Source organism: Choloepus didactylus, chromosome X (assembly GCF_015220235.1).
Source record: "Choloepus didactylus isolate mChoDid1 chromosome X, mChoDid1.pri, whole genome shotgun sequence".
In the NCBI taxonomy this organism is placed as follows: domain Eukaryota; kingdom Metazoa; phylum Chordata; class Mammalia; order Pilosa; family Megalonychidae; genus Choloepus; species Choloepus didactylus.
In genome coordinates, this window is record NC_051334.1 from 32020238 (window position 1) to 32047285 (window position 27048).

The 27048-nt window shown below is 34.6% G+C and overlaps 1 protein-coding gene across 10 annotated transcripts in view; it reads right to left on the reverse strand.

Annotated features, from left to right (window-relative positions):
- DMD (dystrophin) overlaps positions 1–27048 on the reverse strand; it is a 2178366-nt gene that overhangs the window by 1548162 nt on the left and 603156 nt on the right. For all 10 annotated transcript variants that reach the window (XM_037821041.1, XM_037821045.1, XM_037821047.1 and 7 more), the window contains 4 exons: positions 22953–23133; positions 6130–6275; positions 3082–3294; positions 224–337 (listed from right to left, as the gene is read on the reverse strand). In XM_037821041.1, coding sequence (XP_037676969.1) covers positions 224–337; positions 3082–3294; positions 6130–6275; positions 22953–23133 — 654 coding nt within the window. The remainder of the gene's footprint in view (positions 1–223; positions 338–3081; positions 3295–6129; positions 6276–22952; positions 23134–27048) is intronic.

The following is a 27048-nucleotide window of genomic DNA, read 5'->3' on the forward strand; positions in this document are numbered from 1 at the left end:
GGTGGGCTATCTTGTGCACTGTCAGATGTTTAGCAGCAACCCTGGCCTCTACAAACTAGATGCTGGTACACTCCACCCCCCAAGTTGTGACAATCAAAAATGTCTACCGACACTGCCAAATGTCCTCTGGGGGACAAAACTTCCCTGTTTGCAAACCATTATTCTAACCAAATAGGATTATATATGTAAAAATATTCATATGAAAGATGTCTAATAATCTTACTCTGCACTGTTTTAGCTGTTTTTTCAGAATTTCTGAATTGCCAAGGGCAGGCCATTCCTCCTTCAGAAAAACATCAACTTCAGCCATCCATTTCTTCAGGGTTTTTATGTGATTCTGGAAGCAGAGAACCATTTTAAGGCATTTGTGGGGTGCTGACTGCTCCTAACACAATTCATCACAGTGATATGACTGAACACAAGGCAAGAAACAATCCCCATGTTTGAAGGATGTCTCTAAGTAGCTCTTCAGGAAAAAATATTTTTACTAAGACTGCATTTTTATGGTCTACTGTATGAGCACTGGTGTATGAAGTCTGCTATTGTTAAAAATAAAAAATTACGACCAAATGTGGTTTTATGATGTTACTCTCGAGAACATTAAATCATATCCTCCTCTAGAGAAATTTTAAGTTACAAAACAACTCATGATAATACTAACAATGTGCCCTTATAGTACATAAAACAAACTAGGAACAATAAACTCAATGTAATGGTGTCTTTATAGCCTCCCTAAACCTGAACTTCCACAAATTGTTTTCTACAGTTGACAGTTTAAAGAGTCCCTCCAGTTGGGAAGTTTCAGACCAAGATTTTGTCGTCTTTAAAGAGAAAGCTTTTGCTTTTAATCCCTTATTTGCCTGACCAGTTTTTAAGTAATGATTAGGTGAAAATGCCATCATTTATAATTTAAAAGTAACCAATTACTTCCCATTTTTCTTTCCCATACTATCTTTTTTTTTCCTGATGCTTTTATTTGCTACAATTTTCACATGCATGATTGTCAAATTTCTTTACTTCCATGCAATTCAACTATGCTGTATGGATGTACTATGTTCTCCATTCTTAATTTTATTTCTCTTTAAAATAGAGGCTTTACAGAATGTTTTCACTGTGATATGATTACTAATAATAATGGTAAAAAGCAACTGACTAAGTCTAAGAACTTCAATATCATCACCTTGCTGATATCACTCAAGTCTGGTTTTGTTCTCTTCCACATCAACATTCTCGTAGTTCAGGTCTTATTATTGGCTCCATTACTGTGTTAGCTCTTTTTGGTATCTGCATCAATTTTGTCCCACTCTATTCCATTATCCACATTGTTGATAGTATTTTCCTTCCTCCCTCCCTCCTCTTTTCATAGTGATATTTTGAAAACACAAATGAAATAATAATATAATTCCCCATTTAAATACCAGTAGTGGTTCCGCATTATTATTATTTTAATCCCATCGCCATTAAGGTTAAAATCCAAACTCTAAGGAATGACATACCAGACCATTCATGATCTGCTTCTGGAAAAGTTTCCCCAAACATAAATTTCATTAATCCTCAGATGTATCTTTTGTCTCATCAATATGAACTATTTTCAGTTAACACTGCTCCTTTTGTCTGGAACACTTTTTCCTTTTTTTATCTTACTAAATGGTACTTGTTCAAGATATGGCCCGGAAAACCTATGTTCAAAGATTATTTCATAACCTGTTTTCCAAGTCTATGTTGGATATCTTTCCTGTCTATTGCCATTATATTTATCAGACTATGGTAGGCTGAACAATGCCCCCTCAACGATGTCCACATCTAATCCCAGAACCTGTGAATATGTTACATGGCAAAAGGAACTTTGCAAATATGTTTAAACTGCAGGTTTTGAGATAGGAGATTGTCCATAATCCAGGTAGACCCAATGTAATCACCAGAGTCCTTAGGAGAGGGAAGCAGGAGGGAGGGAAGGAGGGAGAGAGGGAGAGGGGGAGGGGGAGGGGGGGAGAGAGAGAGAGAGAGAGAGAGTTGAAGATGTTGAAGCTGTTGGCTTTGAAGATGGAGGAGGGGGACACTAGTCAAGGAAGGGAGGTGGCTTCCAGAAGCCAGAAAATGCAAAGAACAGATTCTCCCTAGAGGATCCAAAAGGGATGCAGCCCTGTTGACACCTTGATTTCAGGCCACTGTGACTGATTTTGGATTTCTGACCTCCAAAAATGTAAGATAATAAATTTGCATTTTTTAAAGCCATTAAGTATGTGATAATTTGTACAGCAGCAATGGGAAACTAATATACTTCCCTTTCTCCTTCACTAGACTGTGGACTTGTTGACGGCAAGGACCATGCAGTTGTTGTACTTTCTTTTTTCCAAGGTCCTGTTTTTAATGTCTGTATATGTATATGTAATTAGCTGAACTGGGATTTAAATCCAGAAGCATCTTGTTCCAATGCTTTTTCCATCATACAATGATGTTTACAAAGATCCTTTCCTAGCATTAACACTTAATAATTGGCCACTCAAAAGAGTCATTTACCTACAACACTAAACTTAGTTTTAGACTAGAACTTAATTGCTGATGTACTATTTTTAGCTTGAGTGATTACTTGTATGGTGGCACTATAAAAAGAAATTAAGTCAGTAGGAGTTGGTTTGAGAAAGAAGGTGATGAAGTCAAATTTACACTTTCAATTATAAGTTAAAATATGTTGATTAACTGACATCACTAATTTAAACAATATATTTAAATGTTTATCTATTTATAAGCTAAATGATCAACTGTGTTTTAAAGAACAACCATACGAAAGAAAAGATAGGCTTTGCTCTTTTTGAGCTAAGAACATGTTTAATTCCAATTGCCACTGGCAAAACAAAACAAATTCATTCTAAAGAAAATCTAAGAAGTAGAGCTTCTTTATCGTTTTCTTAAGAGAAATAGGTCAACCACACTCTTTTGAGGAGGATTTGTGTTTTTGAGCTTATCACTGGCTTTGAAAGCTATGGAAGTCAGACATCTATTTGCATTTAAGTTTTATAATGCCTTGTTAGAGAGAAAGAAGGTAAAGAAAAAACAAATAAAAGTAAAATATCAAATTACCTGAACTTTTCTGAGTTTAGTCATATGCTCCTCTAGCTTTTGGCAACGTTCAACCAGCTGGGAGGACAGCTTCTTCCAGCGGCTCTCAATCCCTTCAAATTCTGCTTCGTATTTCCGGCTAATCTCGGAGGGCGCTTTCTTTGATATCTCTTTCACAGTGGTGCTGAGATAGTTTAGGCCACTTTGTTGCTCTTGCAGAGAACTTTGTAAAGCCTGCAAATAAAAAAAATAATAAAGTACATTTAGACTAATTGAAGAATAATAATTGACGAGTTTAACTTAACATGAAAGCTATGTGATTAAAAATATAATCGAAATAGCTGATGTAATATCAGTTACCAAATAACTAGCAGTAAATTAAAGTCTACATTTCACCATGAGTTATTTGCACATTATGCAGCAATATTTTATTAAAAAGACATGCTCATTTTTATAAACAATATCAAATTTATGCAAACTATATCTGGCTGAACCAGAGTACACCTATTGCACACTAAATTGTATTGCAGCACAACTATATGTTAATAACTGCAATTTATGATGCAGTTAATGGAATTTAACTTCATATGAGCCATCAGTAAGGAAACCTCTAACCTTCTAGGTAAAACTGTAACAAAATCATATTGATACCTGGAATAAGAAAACTCAATGATTAAGTTTTTGAATGTACTGAATATTCAAAACTGGCCTATTAATGCCAGTTAAGTAAAGTTTTACATGTTTCAAAGGACACTTCTGTTTTGTAGTATTATGGTGAAATTCTAGGGTAATTTGGGGGAGAATTTATAAAGTTTGTTTTACATTTATCCTGAATAGTCTACACAATCTCTTATAAGAGAATATCTATCTTTAAGTTTCCCCTACTCCATATTTATTTAAATGTTACTTTCTGGTTATAAAGTAATAAAGTCTACTGATAAAAAAAGAAAAAACCCACTATTTACAATTAGGGTTTTATATAAACTTTCAGGGTTTTTTCCTATGCATAACAAAATATTGTGTATCTGATTATATTATATACACATATATACAATTATTCTTTATTACCTGACCTATATCATTCCCTAAATATTTATCAAACAGAATTTTATGGTTGCATAATACCCTATTGCCTCTATTTAATTGTTACCCTATGACTGGTTACTCAGACAGCATAATGACATTTTGAACTAGACATTTTATTGTGAGCATTTCCCCATGTCATTATTTTTTAAAAACATAAATTTTAATGGTTTCTGAAGTTCATTTAACCATTCCCCATTATTAGGTCTATATAATTTCTGTAAATTGGATTTATCTAGCAATCAATCAATTAATCAATTATATCTTTGAGTAGATTATGATAATTTCATTAAGATAGATTTCATGGAAATAGCACACACATGTAAAAATGAATGGTTTTTTTGTGTGTGTATTATTAGGACACATTGAAAAGTTTTCTTCAGCAAGATTTACATTCAATTTACATTCTTACCAATTAGTGAGAATGTTTAGCTCATCACTGCCAGACCTGCAATTATTATATCTGGGTTTTTTTTTTGGGTTATTTGATCATTGTTTTTTTTTTAATTCAGTAGGTGAAAAATATAACATTTTGTAAATTTGTAGCTCATCCTTTATAATCAGAGCTACCATTTTTCATAGGTAATTGGTTGGTGATATCCCTATTAACGACTTTCTCTCTTAATCATAGAAATAACATTTTACCTTGGTCTCATTTTTCTTTTTGCCTCTGGTATTTTTACAAACTTTATGATTGCTTCCATTGATTTTTATGCTTCTCCATCCTATGTTTTGAAAACTCTTCACTAACAATTTCTACAAAATTTATGCTTTATTAAAAATTGTACTTTTTAACCTCTGTGGCATTTTATTTTGTATAAATTTTAAGGTAGGACTCTAACTTAAAATTTTTTCAGGTGGTTAATACATGTTCCCATCAGTACTTAATAAATATTTTTCCCTTCCTCACTGCATTTTTGAGTGGAACATATTCTGTTCCACTCACCTACTCCTCATTTCTTTTGTACTTAACTCAATCTGCAAATAACTGTAATTTTGTAAAAGTTTTAATATCTGATAAGGCAAGTCCTCCCTCCTTACTTTTATTTTTCAGAAAAGTTATTAGTTCTATTGGGCCACATATCCTTCTGTGTAAATTCTGGAATCATTATGCCAAGTGTTAAAAACAACAGCAAAAAGGAAGCAAGAAAGTTCAAACAGTTGTAGTTTGCTTGATAGTACAGTAATTAGTCTGTCTAAATAAGACCCTATACACTGGAAAATTTTGAAATAAAGATTTCTTTGAAAAGACATTTCTAAAATTACCTTAGATTAAGAAAAATACTTAATTCTCAAAAAAAAGATTTGAGAAAGATAAAATTTTAACTTTTAACTGTTTTTCTTAATTTAATTCTTAAAATGTTGATAAGTTTTCTCAGTTTCTAAATAGAATATGTTTTCATGTCATAAAATATAAAATGTGATTGGATATGAGACAGATGTCTTAGAACTAAGCAGGAAAAGTATTCTAAAATCTGTTACGAATTCTTTCTTTTTCCTTATTAGTATTTTATCATTCCTGACCAAAGGCTGCTAAAAATGTAGTTATTAGAACTCATGAAATTACTAATTACATTATTACATATGAATGATATTTAAATTCTAAGAAATTTTATAAATACATTGATTTTTCCCCTGTCTGTTTGGAAAAATGAGTGGTGTTATAAATCTGAAAGCAAAGGGGTAAAATAATGTCATGGCTTTTATAATAATCAAAAGCAATGTGTTTGGAAATGCACATTAAGTAGAGAGAATATACTTCATAATAAACAATATATTTTCTTCAAAGATGGCATCTATCTCTTGCAGAAAGAAGACAAAAATGCATAAAATGTTGCATTTTTAAATCATTTGTTAAACTGGCAAACTATCATGTTTGTCTTGCCACAATTATATTAATGCTAACAGTAGTTTAGTTACACTGATGTGATTGCGCTATAATGTGATTCATACTGTATTTTTTAGAAGATTCAAATATTCACAGACCTGCAACTCCCCGAGTCTCTGCTCCATGATTTCATATTCAGTGACAGCAACCTGAGGTATAGAGAGCTTGATTTCTGACTGCTGGATCCATGTCAGGATTGTACTCATTGTCTCCTGATAGCGTAGGGGTGGCAAACTATCAAAAACTATCAAAAACAAGGCAAAAGAAGAGAGAGAACAATTTAACTGTTTTAAACTTTAGTATGTTCTAAACTGTCAGCAAACACAAACACAGTATAATTCTAAGTATCAACAAAGCATGAAACCTGGAAATATAGATTAGTGTATGATTATGATGATGAAGATAAATTCCTACTACATGAATGGTTTTATGTGCAAAACTTTACATATATTACATTGAATTCTCACAGCACCCCTTCAAAGTTTGTGTTGTTAAACTCATTTTTTTTTCAGATCAGGAAATGAAGGAACATAGAGGCTGAGTAACTTGCCAAAGGTCACACAGATGGTATAGGAGAAATCAAGTGGAGTCCAAATATATCTGACTTTGAAGGCAAGTCTCTATATTACCATTTGTTTTGGGGAAAAACAATATCATTATCTAAAGCCCTTGACATTTTTCAATTACATTATGTCACCTCTAATTTTACTAAAACAAAATCAATTTGTGTGTGCTCAGTATATGTCAGGAACTCAAATAATAATCATGCATACATTATCACTTTTAATTCTTAAAATTAACCTTCTCTCAATTCATTGTTATCCCCATCTACAAATGAGGAAACTTAGGCTATAAAGAAATGACCGACAAATTGGCGTATAGACAAGCTACTAAGTGTCAGAGCCAAGATTTTAAATCAGGCCCATGTGGTTTCAAAGCCAAAACCACTACCAAACAGTGTATGTTCCCACTTTCCCTTATATATGTATGTGTGTGTACATGTATCTATATGTATTATTAATATATGCATATATGTGATTTAATGTTTATAAAGTTTAAGTGGCTATACTGATCATTATCAAGGAGACTGAGACATGATTGAAAATGTTGGCAGAGAACTGGAAACTATTAAAATGACATTAACACATTTTAGGTGAAATAAAAAAGACATCCGAGAACTGAAAAATGCAATAAGTGAATGGATCTAAGAGCAGATTAGACATAGCTGAATAGGGAATTACTAAACCTGAAGATAGGCCAGAAGAAAACTTTCAGAATGAAGGCTGAAAAAAGAATGGAGAGAAAAAAGTATGGAAAATACAGAAGAGAGAATAGGAGACATAGAAAATATACTAAAACGGTCTATCATAGATATATCCCAAAAAGTTTAGAGACAGAGAATGTTACAGAAGCTGTATTTGAAGAGATAATGGCTAAGAATTTTCCTAAATAGATGAAATCACAATGCAAAGTATTATTTTAAATCACTAGACCAACTGGCACAATTTAAAACATCATTTTTAGTAGCTAAGATATGGTTTCACTTCTATAAACTATTTTCATCAACACTTAAGGAAAATATAAGAAATTATTCTGCATGCTATTCAATGGGGTTTTCAAATCATTAAGATAATTTTAGAGAGTATGTTAGAAATGGACAATGTGGATTTATTCAATGTGCCTATATTTATTCAGGAGCTCATGCCCAAATTTATTTTAAGTGGCTTTATTTAATATGAGCACTTTTTATTTCTTAGTGAAAGATTTCTGTGGTATTTTAAACCTCACTCTTTTCTCTCATATAATTCGTATTTAGTTGAATGCTACATAACTATTAATTTAAAAAGAGTAAAGAGGGATATCATGAATATCAGTGAAGTAAAGGAGTATTCAGGACATGGAAGATTATGATGAAGCCAAGGATTGTTTCTGAGAAGACACCTGAGCAAGAGATCTATAGGGACAGGAGTCCATGGGAAGAGACTATGGGTTATATTCAATGGGTTATAAGTTGCATAAAGTTTGGTTTAATTAATTTGAAAATATACACTCTGGAAAACAGTGCCTGTTTCCTGTTGTTGTAGAGGCAAAGCCAAATGTCTATTAGAAACTCACCAGAGCTCATATTAATCAGTCCAATTTTATCCAGATGATCTGGAGAACATGGTGGAATTACCTTTTATTAGAAAAAGATCACCAGGATTTAACGAACATCTAACAGGATTGCTTCTTTCTGTTTTTACAAAAAAAGATTTTGTAGCATGACCATTGGGAATTCGGCTTCTGTAGTTCAGTACACTTGGCTTTGGAATTAGCTTTACACTCACTAGCTTTGGCAAATTACTTAACCTTTAGTATCTCAGACCTCATTTATTAAAATGGGGTTGATGATACTTTAGGGAGAATTAAATGAGACCATACACTTATTATTCCCTCATGCAGCAAATATTTATTCAGTGCTCTGTGCACCAGGGATATTCAAGATGTTAAAAATAAAAAGCCTTGACCAAAGGAGATGCAAGTTGGTGGCATAGAGAGAAGTGAATTTAGTCAGTCCTCTCAAACAACTAATAAACAACCAGGAACAACTGGTAAATAATTTGGAATAACTGCTGGGAGACAACCATGACTGTTCACACATCGTACACCAACCTGAATTGGGAGGAATGCCTGAGACTGCAGCATAGAAACTATAAGTAAAAGCTGCGGAACCACACTGAGAGCCCCTCCGCCCACAGCAGGCTGAGCTGCAAAACCTCACTTTGGTAGAGAGCTGCATGGCACTCTCTGAGTGAGCAAATATAGCTCAACTAAGCTCCACCTGGGATTTTAATTAACAAGTGTGGACTGCTGAATACAAGCTAAAAACCCCCAACAAGCAGACAGAGGCTTTTTAGTGATGACTGACCTTAAAGAACCAGAAGATTCATTCTGTCCCAGGAAGGGGCGCCCAGAAGACCAGGTGTTACCACTGGCCAACGAATGAAACTGGGGTTCCATGGACTGACTCTGAAAGAGGGCTTTCTGTCCCTTTTTCTCTCTCTCAACCTGAGCAGCTCAGTGGAGAAAACCTCAGCCATTTACAGTTCGCAGCACTCTGACCCAGACAAGGGTGGAGAGAGCAGAGTCAGAGAGACAAAGAACCTACTTAAATGCAGCTGATAACTCCCTGGGGAGGGGGGTGTATCTTCCCTAAGAGAAAAGAGGTGGAGCCCAGCTCTGCTACCAGCCTTCCATTCAGAACCAGACCCCAGAGACTGGGGGAAAACAGCCAAAACAGAAACTAAGGGGGCCCCACCTCCTTATACCAGTCAGGAGCGACAGGCTGACAGGAACCACCTGCTGGGCAGGTTAGGAAAAACACAGCGGCTAGAGGCCTCACAGGGTGTGTCAGTCTTCTAAGACTCATCCTCAGGGAAACCCGACGCTGAATATTGCCTCCTTCTGAGACCTGAGCCCATTCTGGTCTGGGAAGATCTGATTGGGGTAACCAAGGAAACCAGATGCCTAGACAACAGAAAACTACAACCTACACTAAGAAAAATGAAGACATGGCCCAGTCAAAGGAACAAACTTACACTTCAACTGAGATATAGGAATTGAAACAACTAATGCTAAATCAATTCAACAAGTTTAGGGAAGATATGGCAAAAGAGATGAAGGGTATAATGAAAACACTGGGCTAACATAAAGTAGAAATCGGAAGTTTGAAAAAACAACTGGCAGAATCTATGGAAATGAAAGGCAAAACACAAGAGATGACACAATAGAGACATACAATAGCAGATCTCAAGAGGCAGAAAAAAACACTCAGGAACTGGAGAACAAGATACCTGAAATCCTACACACTAAAGAACAGATAGGGAAAAGAATGGAAAAATATAAGCAATGTCTCAGGTAACTGAATGACAACATGAAGAGCATGAATGTAAATGTCATGGGTGTCCCAGAAGGAGAAGAGAAGGGAAAAGGGGCAGAAGCAATAATAGAGGAAAGTATCAATGAAAATTTCCCGTCTCTTATAAAAGACATAAAATTACAGATCCAGGAAGCGCAACGTACTCCAAACAGAATAGATCGGAATAGGCCTATGCCAAGACACTTAATAATCAGGTTATTAAATGTCAAAGACAAAAAGAGAATCCTGAAAGCAGCAAGAGAAAAGCAATCCATCACATACAAAGGAAGCTTGATAAGACTATGTGCGGATTTCTCAACAGAAACCATGGAGGCAAGAAGGAAGTGGGGTGATATATTTAAGATACTGAAAGAAAAAAACCACCAACCAAGAATCTATATCTGGCAAAACTGTCCTTCAAATATGAGGGAGAGTTCAAAATATTCTCTGACAGACAGACAATGAGACAGTCTGTGAACAGGATACCTGCGCTACAGGAAATACTGAAGGCAGCACTGCAGACAGATAGGAAAAGACAGGAGTGAGAGGTTCAGAACACAATTTTGGGTGATGGTAGCACAGCAATGTAATTACATTGAACAAAGATGACTGTGAGTATGGTTGAAAGAGGAAGGTTAGGAGCATGTGGGACACCAGAAGGAAAGAGGAAAGATAAAGACTGGGATTGCATAACTCAGTGAAACCTCGAATACTCAACAATTGTGATAAAATGTACAAATATGTTTTTCCATGAGAGAAAACAAATGAATGTCAACCTTGCAAGGTGTTAAAAGTAGGTTGGTATTGGGGAAAAAATACAATGAATGCAAACTAGACACTATAGTTAACAGAAACATTGTATTATGCTTCCTTTAATGTAACAAAGGCAATATAACAAAGCTAAATGCCTATAAGAGGGGGACATAAAGGAGGGGTATGGGACTCTTGGCATTGGTGATGTTGTCTGATTCTTTTATTCTACTTTAGTTTAATTCTATCCTTCCTTTTGTTGCTTTTTAGCTGTCATGGTTTTTTTTCTTTCTTTTTCTTTTGTCTCTCTACCTTCTTCAACTCTTCCTCTTTCTTTGTGGAAGAAATGGAGACGTCCTTATGTAGACAGTGGCGATGGTGGTGAATACATAAATATGTGACTATACAGGGAACCATCGATTGTTTACTAAGGATGGAAAGTATGGTGGGTATAAAAAACCATCTTAAAAAAATGGGTTGATGAAGAAACCTTGATGGCACTATATTGAGTGAAATAAGACAGACACATAAGGACTAATATTGCAGGGTCTCACTGATATGAACTAATTATAATATGTAAACTCATAGACATGAAATACATGTTACCAGGATATAGAACGAGGCTAAAGAATAGGGAGTGGTTGCTTATTATGAGCAGAATGTTTAACTAGGTTGAATTTAAGCGTTTGGAAATGGACAGAGGTGACGGTAGCATGTTATTGTGAGAATAACTAACAGAGCTGAATGGTATGTGAATGTGGTGGAAAGGGGAAGCTTAGAGTCGAGTCATGTATGTCACCAGAAGAAAAGTTGGAGGTTAAAAGATGGAAATGTATAAAACAGTGAATCTTGTGGTGAACAATGATTAACTGTATAAATACTAGAAATCTCTTTCATGAACTAGCCCAAATGTATGACACTATAACTAGAAGTTAATAATAGAGAGGTACATAGGGAAAAGATATACCTATTGCAAACTATGTACTACATTTAACAGTATTTTAACATTCTTTCATCAAAAATACCAAACATACTACACCAATACTATGAGTCAATAATGGAGGGGGGGTGGTTAGGGGTATGGGAGGAATTGAGTTTTCTTTTTCTTTTCTGGAGTAATGAAAATGTTCTAAAAATTGGAAAAAATTAACTGTGATGATGGATGCACAGCTGTATGATGGTACTATTGGCAACTGTGCACTTTGGATCTTTGGATAATTGTATGGTATGTGAACAATCTCAATAAAATTAAATTTAAAAAAAGCCTTGGCACTCATGATGCTTAAAATCTAGTTGGTGAGCCAGGAAGTGAACAAATAAACAAATAAATAATTGTAATTGCTAATAGAGATAAATTTCTCTGAAAAAAATCAAGGGGAGTTTATCAGTTAGGGTCCAGTAAAAGAGGGAGAGAATGAGAGAGTGAAAAAGAGAGGAGGGGACGGGAGGGGAGGAGAGGGGAGGAGAGGAGAGGAGAGAGAGAAATCCTTTCATTTCAGATAAAGAAATTAAAGGAAAATTGAGATAGAGAATTAGATATAAAAATGTTGGAATAAATGAGTATCCAAACAAGGGAGGGTAAGCAACCCATAGATTAGCAATAGCAGGAAGCTACCACCACACCAAAAGTTAGAGGAACAAAGGGAAGAGGTGGGACATGGTGTTATCAGAACCTAAGAATTGGGGCCATCTAGCAGGACCTGTATTCACAGGGAGGTACCTTGGTGGGAAGTAGGAGCCTTGAGGAATGCTGTTTCCAGCAGGGCCTAGAACCTTCAAAGATTCCACTTTATTCACTGCTGGAAATGTCCCCGGAAGCAAAGACAGATGGGGAGAAATATTCTAGCTTCTCTCTTTTCACCTCAATATCCCCCAAGTGCCTTTCATTGGCTGAATCAAGCAGGGAGCCAGTTTAAAAAGAGAGCCTGGGAAATGTAGTTTTCATGAGAAGGGAAGGGAAAGGGGCTGGGAACAGACAGGCAAATGATGGTGGGGATGGGTATGGAGGTGAGAAAAGAATTTGACTGAGGGGTGCAACAGGGGACATCAGAAATTTTCATAATATTCTACTTCTTAGGTTTAGAGGTTTTGTTCTCAGATTTATTTTTTCATTATTTAAAAACTTTTACATGTATTCTATACAGACTCTGAATATAAAAATGCATATAATAAATGAGTAAATATAATAAGATGAATAAAGAGTAAATGGATAGTGATCATAAAGGCCTCTCTGTGGAAGCATCATTTGATCAGAGGACTTAAAGGAAGTGAAGAAGGGAGCCATGTAAATCTTGAGAGGAAATTTTTTTCTGGTGGAGAATAAAAAGTATAAAGATCCTGAGGCATGAGCATCCCTACTGATATAGAAGCACAGCAAGGAGGCAAGTGTAGCGAGAGAAAAGCAAGCAAGGTGGAGTATGGTCAGGCATGAGGGCAGGGAGGTCATTGAGAGCTATGTCCATGAGGCCCTTGAAGGCCAGGATAAGATATTCTATTTTATTTTAAATTATTCTATATTTTCTTATTACTTAGTTCATTGCTATGTACATTGCTCATTTGCCATTATTATTGTCAGGTATGAAGGGAAAACACTAGAAAATAGGAAAGTGAAGGAGACAAGGAGACCCACTCAGGGCTAAGTAGAAATGGTAAGAGTTTAATACAACGTTTTAACTCTGCCAACAGAAAGTGAAAACTTCCTTGCTAGGGAGAGAGCAAAAGCTATCGGACAGAGAGACATTCTTCTGTTGTTGGGGATGGGTTCCTTTGACCTAACTTTACATTCTAGAGAACCAGATCCAGAGACAAAGCCAAGATATTGCTCTGAAAAGAAACACACACACACACACACACACACACACATGCACACGCACACGCACATATGCATGCACATGCAAATAAACATCACACACACAATGCAAACACAAGCACACAGACACACACAGAGGGTGAATATAAAGGTTAAGTTCTACTTTATTCTGGAAAGAAAATTGTGATCAGACAAAAAAATAATAGGCAAGGACTAAGGAAAATGATACCAACTTAGATGGAGATGTTCTTTTTCTTTAACTTGAGGCTTATTTCAACAGAGTTGTCTGCATACTATATAACATTTGAATGGTCATTTAAAAATAAATATTTTGCATTTTATTGTCAAGGCATAGTTCATTATATTGAAGAAAATATTCAATCACACATTTGAAAAAGTATTTAGAGAGTGTTGAGGATAATCTAGGCATTTGTTGCTTCTTGGGGAAATATTAAATTGCACCTATTTAAATGGCAGAAATAAAGATCTTCAGATTTTCCAGGTTACCAAATCAAAGGGATACGGTATTGTGAGCATGGTGGAAGTATAAAATAGATACATAACTTGTAAATATGTATTAAAATAGCATAGATTGCTGAAAATTCAACCAGCATCCATCTATGGCTATAGATAGGTAGGTGAGTAGGTAGAGGGATACACAGATGGATGATGGATGCATAGGTAGAGAGATGATAGAAAGTGCAACAAATTCAAAGAATCTTTTGTTTTTCAGTACAGGCCAGCGATCATGAAATAATCTCTCAAATTTGGAAAGAAGATGGACCATAACACTCTAATTTGAAAGAAATGACCCATTTTTCCTATATTAACCAATAAAACTCTAGATAGAACTTACACAACAATCATGACTTGATGAATTATTTTTTCTGTTATTTAAACAAAACGGTGACAAATTATGGAATAATTTACATTATCCCAGGCTCCAGATTCCCTTGAAAACTCTGATCAAGTTTGCAAGAACCCAAATGACCGTTACACGTGGGTGCTGTTTACCACATTGCATTGATGGAACGTTGCATTCCAAATTCTGATTCAGGATGTTTGGGCACATTTCCTTTTGCTACTTGGATCCTAAAAGCAAACCCTCTGGGTTTTTTACAGGTGGACTGCAGCTGGAGAGGAGCTAGAATTTGAACAGGACCTATCAAGTCCAGAGTTTCTGAACTAGCTACCTTGCTGACCATGTGTAGGTTCATCAACCAGGAAATGCTTATATCTAAAAAGCTGTTGTAATTGCTACCTAATGGGCTCTAATCTCACCCTTAAGTCCACCTCATTTCCAAGGGAGGCCTCAATTAGATTTTCCCTTCTTTAGCTTCCTCCTGGGCTTTCTGTTTAATAAGAAGTAAAACATTTCAGTCTCTGAATTGTTGGTTTTATTCTACTTAATGACTTTCTATCTGTATTCAAGTATAAGACTTGAAGTCCCCCCGCTGAGAGCTAAACCAGACTTTCACTCTGTTCTGAGAGAAGACAGAACTGTGAAAGGGAGAGTGCAGAAAAGATCAAAGTGTACATTTGTTAGTATCTCACATGTAGGTTACCTAGCACAAGCAAAGGCCCATGCAATATAAGATTCTATCTGGTCTTGTCATGTCTACTTTTGGGTCCTTTCAATCCATTTTCCATGCTCAGTTTTTGAAAATGTAAAACTGATTTATATTACACCACTGCATAAAACTCATCAATGCTTTTTTTTTCCATTTTTCTCAGGGAAATATCTAGAACCCTCATCATGGCTCATAAGGCTCTGTAGAGCTTACCCCAGACCAACTCTCTGGATTCATCTTTTCACTCTCTCTGAGCTCCAGGGACAAAGGACTGCTCTCTGATTCTTAACTAGCCATCAACTACTACCCTTACTCTTGTTAACTCCTATTCATCCATCAGCTCTCATATCAAGCAGTACAATCTCAGGCTCGCCTTCACTGACCTTCCCAACCTGGATCAGTTTCCTTTATTTGCAATCTCAGAGCCTTGACCTTTTTTTCCTCAAGAATTCATCCTGAATTATAATTATACAATCAATAGTTTGGTTATGTGATTAATGGCTGTTGTCTATCCCTAAATTACAAGCATAATGAGAGCAAGAAGCAAGTATGTTCTTGCTTAGTGCTCTACTCTCAATTACCAACACAATGTCCACTTGAGGGACTGGGAAAAAAATGTGGAAACATTAAATTTCCATACCTGGGGAATTCCTGATATTCTTGCAAGCATCAGGGAATCCCAATTTAATAAGTCAAGCCCTTAATCTTGTGGCTTGCCCTTATAAAACTTATTCCAGCAAAGGAGAAGCTAAGCCTACTTATAATTATGCCTAAGGGTCACCCCCAGAGAACCTCTTTTGTTGCTCAGATGTGGCCTCTCTCTCTCTCAATCAACTCTGAAAATTAACTCACTACCCATTCCCCTACGTGGACATGACTCCTAGGGGTGTAAATCTCCCTGGCAACGTGGAACATGACTTCCAGGGATGATCCTGACCCTGGCATCATGATATTGAGAATGCCTTCTTGACCAAAAGGGGGAAAAGAAATGAAACAAAATAAAGTTTCAGTGGCTAAGAGATTTCAAATAGAGTTGAGAAGTCCTCCTGGAGGTTATTCTTAGGCATTATGTACATACTCCTTTTCAGTTTCTAGTGTATTAGAATACTTAGAAGGAAATAACTGAACCTGTTGAACTGCAATCTAATAGACTTAATTCTTGATGATGACTGTGTAACTATATAGCTTTTATTGTGGGACCATGTGATTGTGAAAACCTTGTGACTGACACTCCCTTTATCCAGTGTATGGGCAGTTCAGTAATAAAATAAAGACAAAAATATCTAAATAATGTGGGGGGGGGATAAAGGGTATGGGATGTTTTGGGTGTTCTTTTATATTTTTATTTTTATTTTTATCTTTATTTTGGAGTAATGAAAATGTTCTAAAATTGTGGTTGATGAATGTACAACTATATGATGATACTGTGAGCCACTGATTGTATACTTTGGATGGATTATATGGTGTGTGAATATATCTCAATAAAATTTCATTTTAAAAAAACTACAGCACAGTGCCCTGCAAAGAACCAATATTTGTTGAATGAACAAATGCAAGTTGGAGAGTATAAACTTGGGCACAAAGACAGAATGCCTTTTCCAGAAACATAGAATGACCACAGTGTTTGGAGAAGCTTAGACCCAAAACAAGAGTATAACTTAATTCACCTGGAGAGTTTAGACACTTATTCTCATCCCATCTATTAAATCATTGTAATCTCCATGGAACCTTTTGAAATTTGAATAGCTTGGGTTGACTTTCTTAGAATTTATTCCCTTTCTCCTTTCTCACTGCATAGCTTCTAGAGCTCTAAGGTAGACTTTCTTTAATTGCAATGCTTCAGTTCTAAATTTAAAATGCTTTAGTCTTTGGCTAAAAATAAGCAAATAGTAAAGAAAATGTATGCTGTACCACATAATGTAAGGGGGGGGGGTAGTCCATGTGGGTCTTTTGCTTGTCTCCCAAAATCCATTTGAAAAAGCAAAACTATGATCTAAAATCAATTATTTTAGTAGAGAATAGCTGATAAAGGAACATATTGGATACATTCCAACCAGGAATATTAGCTTACATTTTATAAGTACCACTCCATGAAAAAATGCTTATACCTCATTATTTATACATATATATATTCATATATTAATTCATTAATTCAACTACTTATTAAGTACCAATTATATTTCAGCTTTTATGATAATTGTTAGGGATATGTTAATGAAGAATTCAGACAGGGTCTCTGCACTCATTGATTTCAGACTCTACTCATGGATCCAGAAATTCTAATATCCACATCTATTTTTGGTCAATCTTGTAATTAATTTTGTAAAAGGAAAGTAAAGAGTGCTACACAGGTAATAACGGGCATCGTTTTTAGACTGGGGCTCATAATGGAGTAACTTTTGGGCAAAAATATGAAGGAATAGGAATTAGTTACGTTAGGGCTTGTGGGAGAGCATGCACAGGCTCCAAGGTGGAGAATATCATGCCATCTTTAAGCAACTGAATGAAGGTCAATGTGAAGCAGAAAGAAAGGATGTATGAGGCTGTGATTAGAGATAGGCATAGGCCATATTAGGCAAGGCTTTGAAGGTGCTCTCAAAATTCTAAGAGTGAAAGGGTGTCATAGAAGTTTTTGCAAAAAAGAGTGGAAATGTTAGGTTTGCTTTAAGGAAAATCACGCTGGCTAAAATGTAGAAAACAAATCGCTTAGTTTCAAGAATGGATGTGGGGAGACAAATTAGCGGTCAAGGCAAGAAAAAACAGTAGTTTGGACTAAAGAACATGAAAATACATATGGAAATAAATTTGGAGGTGACAGTTATTTGGGAGATAAAAATGTATAGGCCTTGGTGATTGAATGGAAATAGGGGAGAGGAATGGATGAGGGAGAGGAAGGATCAAGAATTACTTTCAGGTTCCTGATTCTAGAACCAGATAGATGGTGGTTACTTCCTTGATATAGGAGGGGCCAAAAGGGGAAATGGTTATTGGTTGGAGAGTTGGCTGCCGTGAGTTTATCTTTTTGGGACATATTGGGTTTGTAGTACCTTGAGACATCTAAATAGAGAAGCCAAGGAACTAGTTGGACATATGAATCTAGAACCTAGAGGGTATGTCTGAACTGCATATAAAAATGTGTGATTTTTTTTTTTGTTTACAATATACAATTAAGCCAAGGATACATTTACTCATATATTTTTCCACTAAATATAAAAAAAATTCATTAGCCAATATGATTTATTTTGTAGTAGCTGATCAATGATTACAAACACACATTAAAAAAGTAGAGATCGGGCATGTTCAGAGAAGCCCAAGTATCCATCAACAGATGAATGGGTAAATAAAATATGGTATATGCACACAATGGAATGCTATTCAACAATAAAAAGGAATGAAGCACTGAACAGCATGAAGGAACCTTGAAGCCTCACATTGAGTGAAATAAGGCAGACATGAAAGGAGAAATATTTTATGATTTCCCTTATATGAAACTCAGAATAAGTAAATACACACACACACACAGAGAAAGGAGATTACAGGTTACAAGGGGCTAGGGTGTGAGGAATGGGGAGTTTTTGTTTAATGGGCACAGAGTTTCTGTTTGCAGCAGTTAAAAAGTTTTGGTAGTGGATGGAAATGCTGGTAGCACAGTGTTGTGAATATAATTAGTATCACTGAATTTTACAAGTGAAAATTGTTAAACTGGAAAATTTTGTAATGTATACATGCTACTGCAACAATTTTTTAAGGCAATAGAGATGATCCAGGCCATCAGAGAATAATGAATAAATGAATGACTAACTGAGCTACTTATTACCAAATATTAGTTTCTTGACCAGTAGAATATCAGTTATTTTTTAGAGGTTATACAATAAAGTAACAAAAGGACAGGAAGTTTACCAACATCCTAAATGTGATTATATTTGCCTTTCTATTGCAATATGCTTATGATGCAGTTGTTATTTACATACTGACAGAATTTACAACTAATCCATTGACTACATTATTTCAAACAATGCAAAAATGCTGTTTAAATAGGAAGCATCAATTTTCCATCAAGTTCAAATTAGTAAAATTAACTACTCTAAATTTAGTGGTCTGTTGAGAAATCAGTATTTTCCTTGGAATTACATGCATTGGTTTTAATATATAATTATAATATTAATTATTCAAAGTTCAGCATTTTCATTCAATCCATTCCCCTGATCTTAATAAAACTGAGGCATGCAGATTATCTGCCAATTAAATCTCAGTGCTGAAGACGGACAACATACATGGGATTTGCTCCTGGTCTTCTTCCAGTTAATACACCTCTGATTTTCATTACATGTATCTATGCCAAATGGCCTGGCAATTCACCATCAATGAATCAGTTCATATTGGTAAACTAAGCTCAAAATGCATTTTTTTTCCAATTCCTTCTTTCTTCCCTACCCTCATCGAAATTTGACACTACATTTCCTTGAAACTGATCATATACAAAAAGCGAACAGATGGGAATCTTGGCTTTGTTTTAATAAATGACTATGAAAAGATTGCAATCCATCTCATATAATTCAAGGAGCAAGGTGCAGAACAAAAACATGCATACACATGTGGAAACATAAATACCACAATTTCTTTTTCTGTTTTCCTTATATGGAATATAACAACACTATGTAATGCTGGCAAGGATTGCCACCAATGTTTGAAAACTGCTTTAACAATTTTTCAACTGTGTGGATTATCTCCTTTACATCAGACATGCTTGAGAATACCAGTAAGGGATTCCTAACCCTTTTGCAGATTTATATATATATATATAAAGTGTGGTGCATTAGCCAATGCATCTGAGGGCACCCTAGGGCAACCTTGGTATGCAGCACTGAGTATGAACCACTGAGATATTTTTGAATGCTGCCCTTGGGATCTCAGCGTGGGAGCAGACATAATCTTGCTCCATCTAGGGAAATTCATTTTCTTTCACTGATGTAGAAAAATACATTAATAATCCAACAGATAAATGTCTCTATACTGAGAGCAAAAAGACAATAAACATATGCGATTTATGACCTTCCATCTTAAAAGACAGCAAGTGTTCCATTGACATCATTTGACCAAGTCTGATATACAAAAACAAAAAATCCTGAGGATTTAACATTTGATCATTTATTGCTTGTAAATATATAACATTTGTCCCAAAATAAAGCATTCTTACAAGTTTCTATTCTTCTATTTCTAAAGCACCCCCTTAAAAATAAAGATGCCTTCTTGATGTGTTATATTAGAGAAATATATTCTACAAAATTAAAATTAATATAAGTACATGCAGGTCTGGCAGCCTCTGCTGTAACTTATTGGGAAATTTAATGACACAGACCACCATACCGCACTATTATTTATCTTGAAAGGAAAAAAAAATTTCCCATTAATCTCCAGTCGTTAGTAGGGCCACGTGGAGGATGGCAATGATAAACTATGGCCAAACTGACATCTAAAATTGTAGCGGAGAAGTGTGAAAAATGCTTTCTGTACTTTTTATTTTAAAACCCCTTGTGTTTTGCCCAATAGACTTAAAAAAGGAAAGAGCTGCAGAGAATAGAAGAGAGTAGAAAGGAGAGGAGAGCAAAAGAGAGAGCAGGAGAGGAAAGGCAAGAATATTTCATAATTAAAAAAAGAGATGCATGTGTGAAATTAAGTACTATGTTTTCTGATATACATCAAGGAGAGGAAACTTTAATTGAAAAGCAAGATAGGCAGTGATCCATTTTGAAAATTCAGGGTTTTTCCCATTGTAAGACAGAGCTATCATGATAAAGTTGAGCACTCAGAAGTAGGTTATATATGATTATTTTATGAAAAAATATCACAACTCTTTCCTTCCCCCAAAATTAAAATAAACTGCTCAGAGAATAGAAAGGTACTTAAGGGTCAGAGAAAGGAAGAAGTAGAGAGAAAGAAGACAGAACCATAATGCCCAATATGGTAGCCAGTAGCTACATGTGACAACTGAGCCCTTGAAATGTGACTAGTCCAAATTGAGTTGGGCTATAAGTATAAAATGCACATCATATTTTGAAGACTTAGGGAAAAAAGGAATGCAAAAATATACATTTTCAATTTGATTCTATGTTGAAATAGTAATATTTAGGATATATTTGTATAAATGAAATATATTAATAAAATTACTTTAACCTGCTTCCAAAAGGGTGAGTAAAACTTCAGAGATTTTTTGTCAAATAAAGTGGAAGTGATGACATTTTATTTAGAGATAAATGGAATGAAAAAGAAGTTTTATAAGTAATCATATGTACAAAGATAAAGAAATAAGAAAGATGATATGGATGGAAGGATGGATGGATGGATGGATAGAAGGATGGATGTTTGGATGGATAAATGGATAGTCTACATTATTATTATATTTATATTGTAGTGTCACAGACAAATCTTAGTTATTATCAAATGTCAATATCTTGAACATTTTTAAAGTAAACCAAAAATTTGAACCTTAAAATAATAGGTATGTGTACATTAAAATATTTTTCCAGTGAAGTTCTTTTGCCCACGAGTTACAATTTATTCATTCAATGTACTTTATTTTTGAAGGTTTTTATGGATTTTTCTGACAAGAAAAAATGCATTATTGTTAAATAGGCCATTTTTTCAAAATTTAGGACATTCAAAATGATTTCCACCACTGTTTTACAGAGGCACAACAAGTACACTGAAATCCACTAGAGGGAGCTGGCATTATTGTGAAGTTGCATCACCTGATTATCAGTAAAAGAAACCCCTAAGGAAAAATGAATTTGAAGTATAAGAAAAAGTATGCATTTATCTTTTTATTTATTTATTTGATTTCATGACTTCACCCAAAAAATTAAAACTAGGAAAATGAGGAAAGTTTCATTTATATGACTATATTAACTCTAGAAATGTTATTATATGCTGAATTCCTAGAATAGTTACCAAGTAAATCAATAGAAAAATGTGTTTTCCAACTAATTACTGTTTTAGCAGAAAACAAGTACATGTTCTTGTGCTTCTCATAACAAATTTGTGGAAGTTTTTTAAATATTTTTATTTTAATGCCTTAATATCCATTTATACTCTATAATCCTTTGTGTGTACATATATACATAAGCACATATGTGATCAAAAACAACTTATTTACTATTGCTTAGAAGTGTTCATAGACCTATTTCTTAAAGGAATTTCTATCTTCAAAATTATGCTCATAAACAGGGATATTTTGGACCAGATATTATGTATTAACATCATCGTACAAGAGTAAATTGGTGAGAGACAAAAGAGACATCTTGAAAACTTTGCTAACTGGATTGTATGCATTAGCATAATTGCTCCACTTTTATCTCATAGTTCACCATGAAAAGAAGAAAGTAGGAAATTATTTAGTTATAGTACCCCAATGGTAAAACTCATCCTAGAGAATAATTTGTCCTTTGTTGAGTTTCAGTGGCCACATGCAAGATACAGCTAAATTCCTTTCAGATAACTTTTTTTTAAAGTTCTAGAAGGTATGTGGCTAAATATCCTTGCACATAGAATATACCGGATTTAATGAAAGCCTACTCACAACTCCTCAACTGCCTTTTATGTCCTTCAAGATTCTAATCAACTGATTCTGAAAATTACAAGCAATCAAAGAGAAGTATGCCATATAAAATATATCTTTTCTTTGTTTTTTAAAGTCATGGAATTATTAAGGGGGGGAGGCATGTAAATAAAACATATCCTTTTTCTGTTATCAGTATTTTATTACTGGTTAGTACAAGTTGTAGAGAGAATCGTTCTACTGATATGATATTCTTTCATGCTAGTACTTTCTTTTTCCCCACAAATAAATCAATTTGGTAAATTTTCAGGTTAGCCATTTTAAGAACTTTTACTTACTTGTCTGTAGCTCTTTTTCTCTGGCCTGCACATCAGCAAAGACTTGGTTAAAATGATTTGTAAAGGCCACCAAGTCTGCATCCAGGAACATTGGCCCTTGTCCTTTCTTTTTCAGGGCTACACTTTGAATTTTTAATCGCTCGATTTGAGGCTGAAGAGCTGACAGCCGGTTGACTTCATCCTGTAGCATAATTTCGAGTATTAAAATAAATAGCATTTTTACTTTGCATACATTAAAGTTTTGAAAAGGAAGTTGTTAAAAGGCAGTGATTCAAGTTCAACTTAACACCCTTATCAAAAATTTGATAAGAAACATCCATAACAATTTAGGTAAGCCTCTACCACATGTCATCAGTTTAAGAATACCTAGGTTCTTCATTCAATACGCATCATCATATATGGCATTCTTCGAAGTCCAAAATGACATCATTTAAGAGTATTCATGAACATGAATGTGTGCAGTTGAAAATCACAATGAATGGCCTTAAATCCTTTCCATAAAGCAAATATGGATGCTCCATTGAACCACTCTTATTTCAAAATTGTGTGCCTTTGCTTCAAATTGTAAGCCCATTCAATGTGCTATATTGATTTTTTTCTCATTCATCTGTGTAAAATATTGTGTATATTTATATATCTACATACATGTGTACTGCATATAGTATTACAAATATGTATGAAATTACATAAAATTATATAACAAATATATTTCATATCACAAAAAGATTTTATATTAAATATATATTTTGCATATGCATCATATTACTAATACATGTATGTATGTGTGTGCATGTGTGTATATATATAAATCTTCTACCCTTTATATAATGTCTTTATTTTATGCTGGTTTGCTCTTGCCCTGGCACAATTATATTAATGGTACCCTCTTAACTTTTAACCTACCCTGGATTGGATGACAAAATTATATGGTCACTCTTATGGGCTGTCCAATATGGTAGCCAGTAGTCACATATTCTACTGAGCATTTGAAATGTGGCTAATCCAAATTGAGATATGCTGTAATTATAAAATACATACTGGATTTCTAAGAATTAGAATGAAAAATAAAGAATGCAAATTATCTCATTAACAGTTTTTTTTATATTGATTATTTCTTGAAATGATAGTATTTCTGATATTGCATTAAATAAAATGCCTTATAATTAATTTGCCAGTTTCTTTTTCCTTTTCTAATGCAGTTTTTAGAACAATTTAAAATCACATACGTGGCTCACATTTGCGGCTTGTATTATATTTCATCTGGACAGTGCTTTTCTCTATACAAATGTTTTTGTACTCTTTTTTTTCTAATGAAGTTACAGTTAGTATGCATTTGATACATATATAATTTGAACTCATACAGAAATTCTGAAATGCTCTATTTTTAAATCTTAACCTGGTTGAATGCTTATAATTCATACCCCCTATGCTACCTTAAGGGAAAAAAAAAATACTTGAAGAATGTTTATCATTTAAAATGTGAAAAACAGGATCATTAAAATTTAAAAAACTGGGTCAAAAGCCAATTAGAAAGAAGGGAAATTTGAAAGAATTACAGCAGTTATGAACTAAATTTAAATCTGAGCTTCCTGGAAATCATAGTGAAAAGGGGAAAAAAACTTATTTTTTGATGCATGCATGTCTGTTTGGAGAGAGACCACCTAATGGGCAATGCCACCTCTTCTGATTCTGAGAAGATATAAGGCAACTTTCAGAGGAATGTGGTTTTAAGAGTATGAGTTGATTCTGGTAGGTTAATCTCTGATGATCAAATTCATTTGGAGGGTGAAGATTAAAGAGATTTAGCAAAATGAGGAGGGGATCCATCTCCTTCATTCAAATATTAATTGTCTCAATCAAGGGCTAGAAATTTGGCGCATATCCATGGTTGAAGACTAAGACAAGATTTCAGAGGGTAATATTCTTTGTTTTTGATTATAGAAATACCTTTATATGCTTTGTATAGAAGAGTTGTAAATGGCAGCATTGACATCTATTGTCAACATTTAAGAAACAGATTTATATTTGGCTGGATGGAGGGCTCTCCTTCTTCCTGTTTAGCAGGCTATAGAGGGAGCCTACAATATAGCCAAGTGTGTTCTGTAAAAAACAAGCAAACAAAAAAAACAAAAAAAAAACAGGGACATAGATGCTAATAAGGCATTTGGGCAAATGCTCAGTTGAGACTTTAAAGTTCTGAGACTAAATAGTATTTAATGTTAAAAGTTGTTAACAATTAACTATTATTTCAATGAAAGGATCTTAGTGTGGTTGGTCCTCCAGAGGAAGGTACATTAACCTTTGTCTGTTTATTTTTTGAAATTGTATGCTTATCTGATGGAAGCTTTTGCATTTTTCTTAGGAAAAGGTCCATGGATATCTTCCAAATCTCGAAGGACTCTCTAACTCCTAACACAGTAAGGAGTTCTGACAAGCATTAAATTTTGTTCAAAATCTGCACTCTGTTATAAAACACCTCCAAATAGCAGAATGCATTGACAAACAGAATGGAATTATGTATTTGTCACATATCAAAGCCAAATTCTAAAATTTTTAGATTTTGTGTTAACGGCATTAAGCTTATTCTACTAAATAATTTACCCAAGGTGATATATCAAATAATAGGAACAAATGCAGCAGATAAAAAGAGAAAGGAGTGATGAAAACGAATGGAATTGGGCTGGTCAGAATTTGGAATTTTGTGGCCTGATGGAATAAAAGAAATATTTTCACTTAGGAGATAACTTCCCCAGCCTGTAGAGAATATTATGAATGGTACCTTACATATACACAGCCTCCAGGGATCTTCATTTGTTACTCAGATAAAGAAAAATATCCTTAGCTTGCCCAAAGTCCTTGCTTTGCCTTCTAAAGTTTCTCTCCTGTCACCATCCTCTCTCATTGTATTCTCCCAACCCTCTATGCTCAGCATTCACACTGACCTTCTTTCAGTTCCTTTGGCATTATTGTTCCCTCCCACCATCGTCCTCTGCCTGAAGCCTCTTGCCGGTTCTGTTCTCTTACTTAATTCCGACTCATCCTAAAATCTTTAACTCAAATGTCCTTCCTCAAGGAAACTGCTCTTGGCAGCTCTTTCTAGGTCAGGTTCTCCCTAAGAGATACTTTCCCAGCACTGTGTAACTTTGTTTAAAACATTTATCCAAGTGGTAATTTTACACGTATTTATTTAATCATTTGCTTTATGTTTCTCTTTCCTACTTTATGTAAATTCTTTGAAGGCAGGGTCAGTGAAGGCTCACTCTACTATTACAAAACTTAGGATCATTCTTGGCCACTTAGGAGATATTCAATATTTATTTAATAGAAAAATAAAGTATTTTGTAGACATTATTATTAATTCCTATATTTACATCTCAAGAAACAGGTTACAGTGATAGCATTCTTTTGTGGCAAGAAATAATGTAGATGGAGTATTCCACTAATTCATAGGAAAAGTCATGGACTATATTCTTTAATAGCTAAGTGCATCTAAATATAGAAACACCCTATATTTATGTAACATATTTCCCTAAAATGAAAATGGCTTTTTGTACTATAATTTTATCCAAAATATATATTTCCTGTGTTTACTTTCTAATAAGGCAGTGGGTCCAATATTTGAAAAAGACCTACCAAGTCCTTCAATTTTTTTTTCCCTTCAAAATAGCTTTTAATTTCCCTTCCCCTTCTGCATTCAATACCAGCTCCAATCAGACTCTGTTACCTCCCCTGTGAATTATTTGGACAAGTTAACTCTTGATCTCCAGCATCCCTTTACTCAGACCATTTGTTTCAAAGTGTATACATTAAGCTCCAATCATTGTTTTTTTCCATTAAACCCAAATATCTCAGCCTATCATTAAAGGTTCAACCTGAAAACCTTTTATTCTATCCTCTAACCTCTAACCAATTTCCCATTTCCTAATAAAAGTGCATAGCTCATATTAATAATGCAAAAAGTTCAAGCAATTTTCATTATCATACATCTCTGATTTTCTACACTTGCAGGCATGTTCTTTTAATCTCTTTCTTGGTCCCTCTGGTGACAGTTATTTCTAAATTCACTCTCCTCCCTTCTCCTGTGACCCAAGAGACT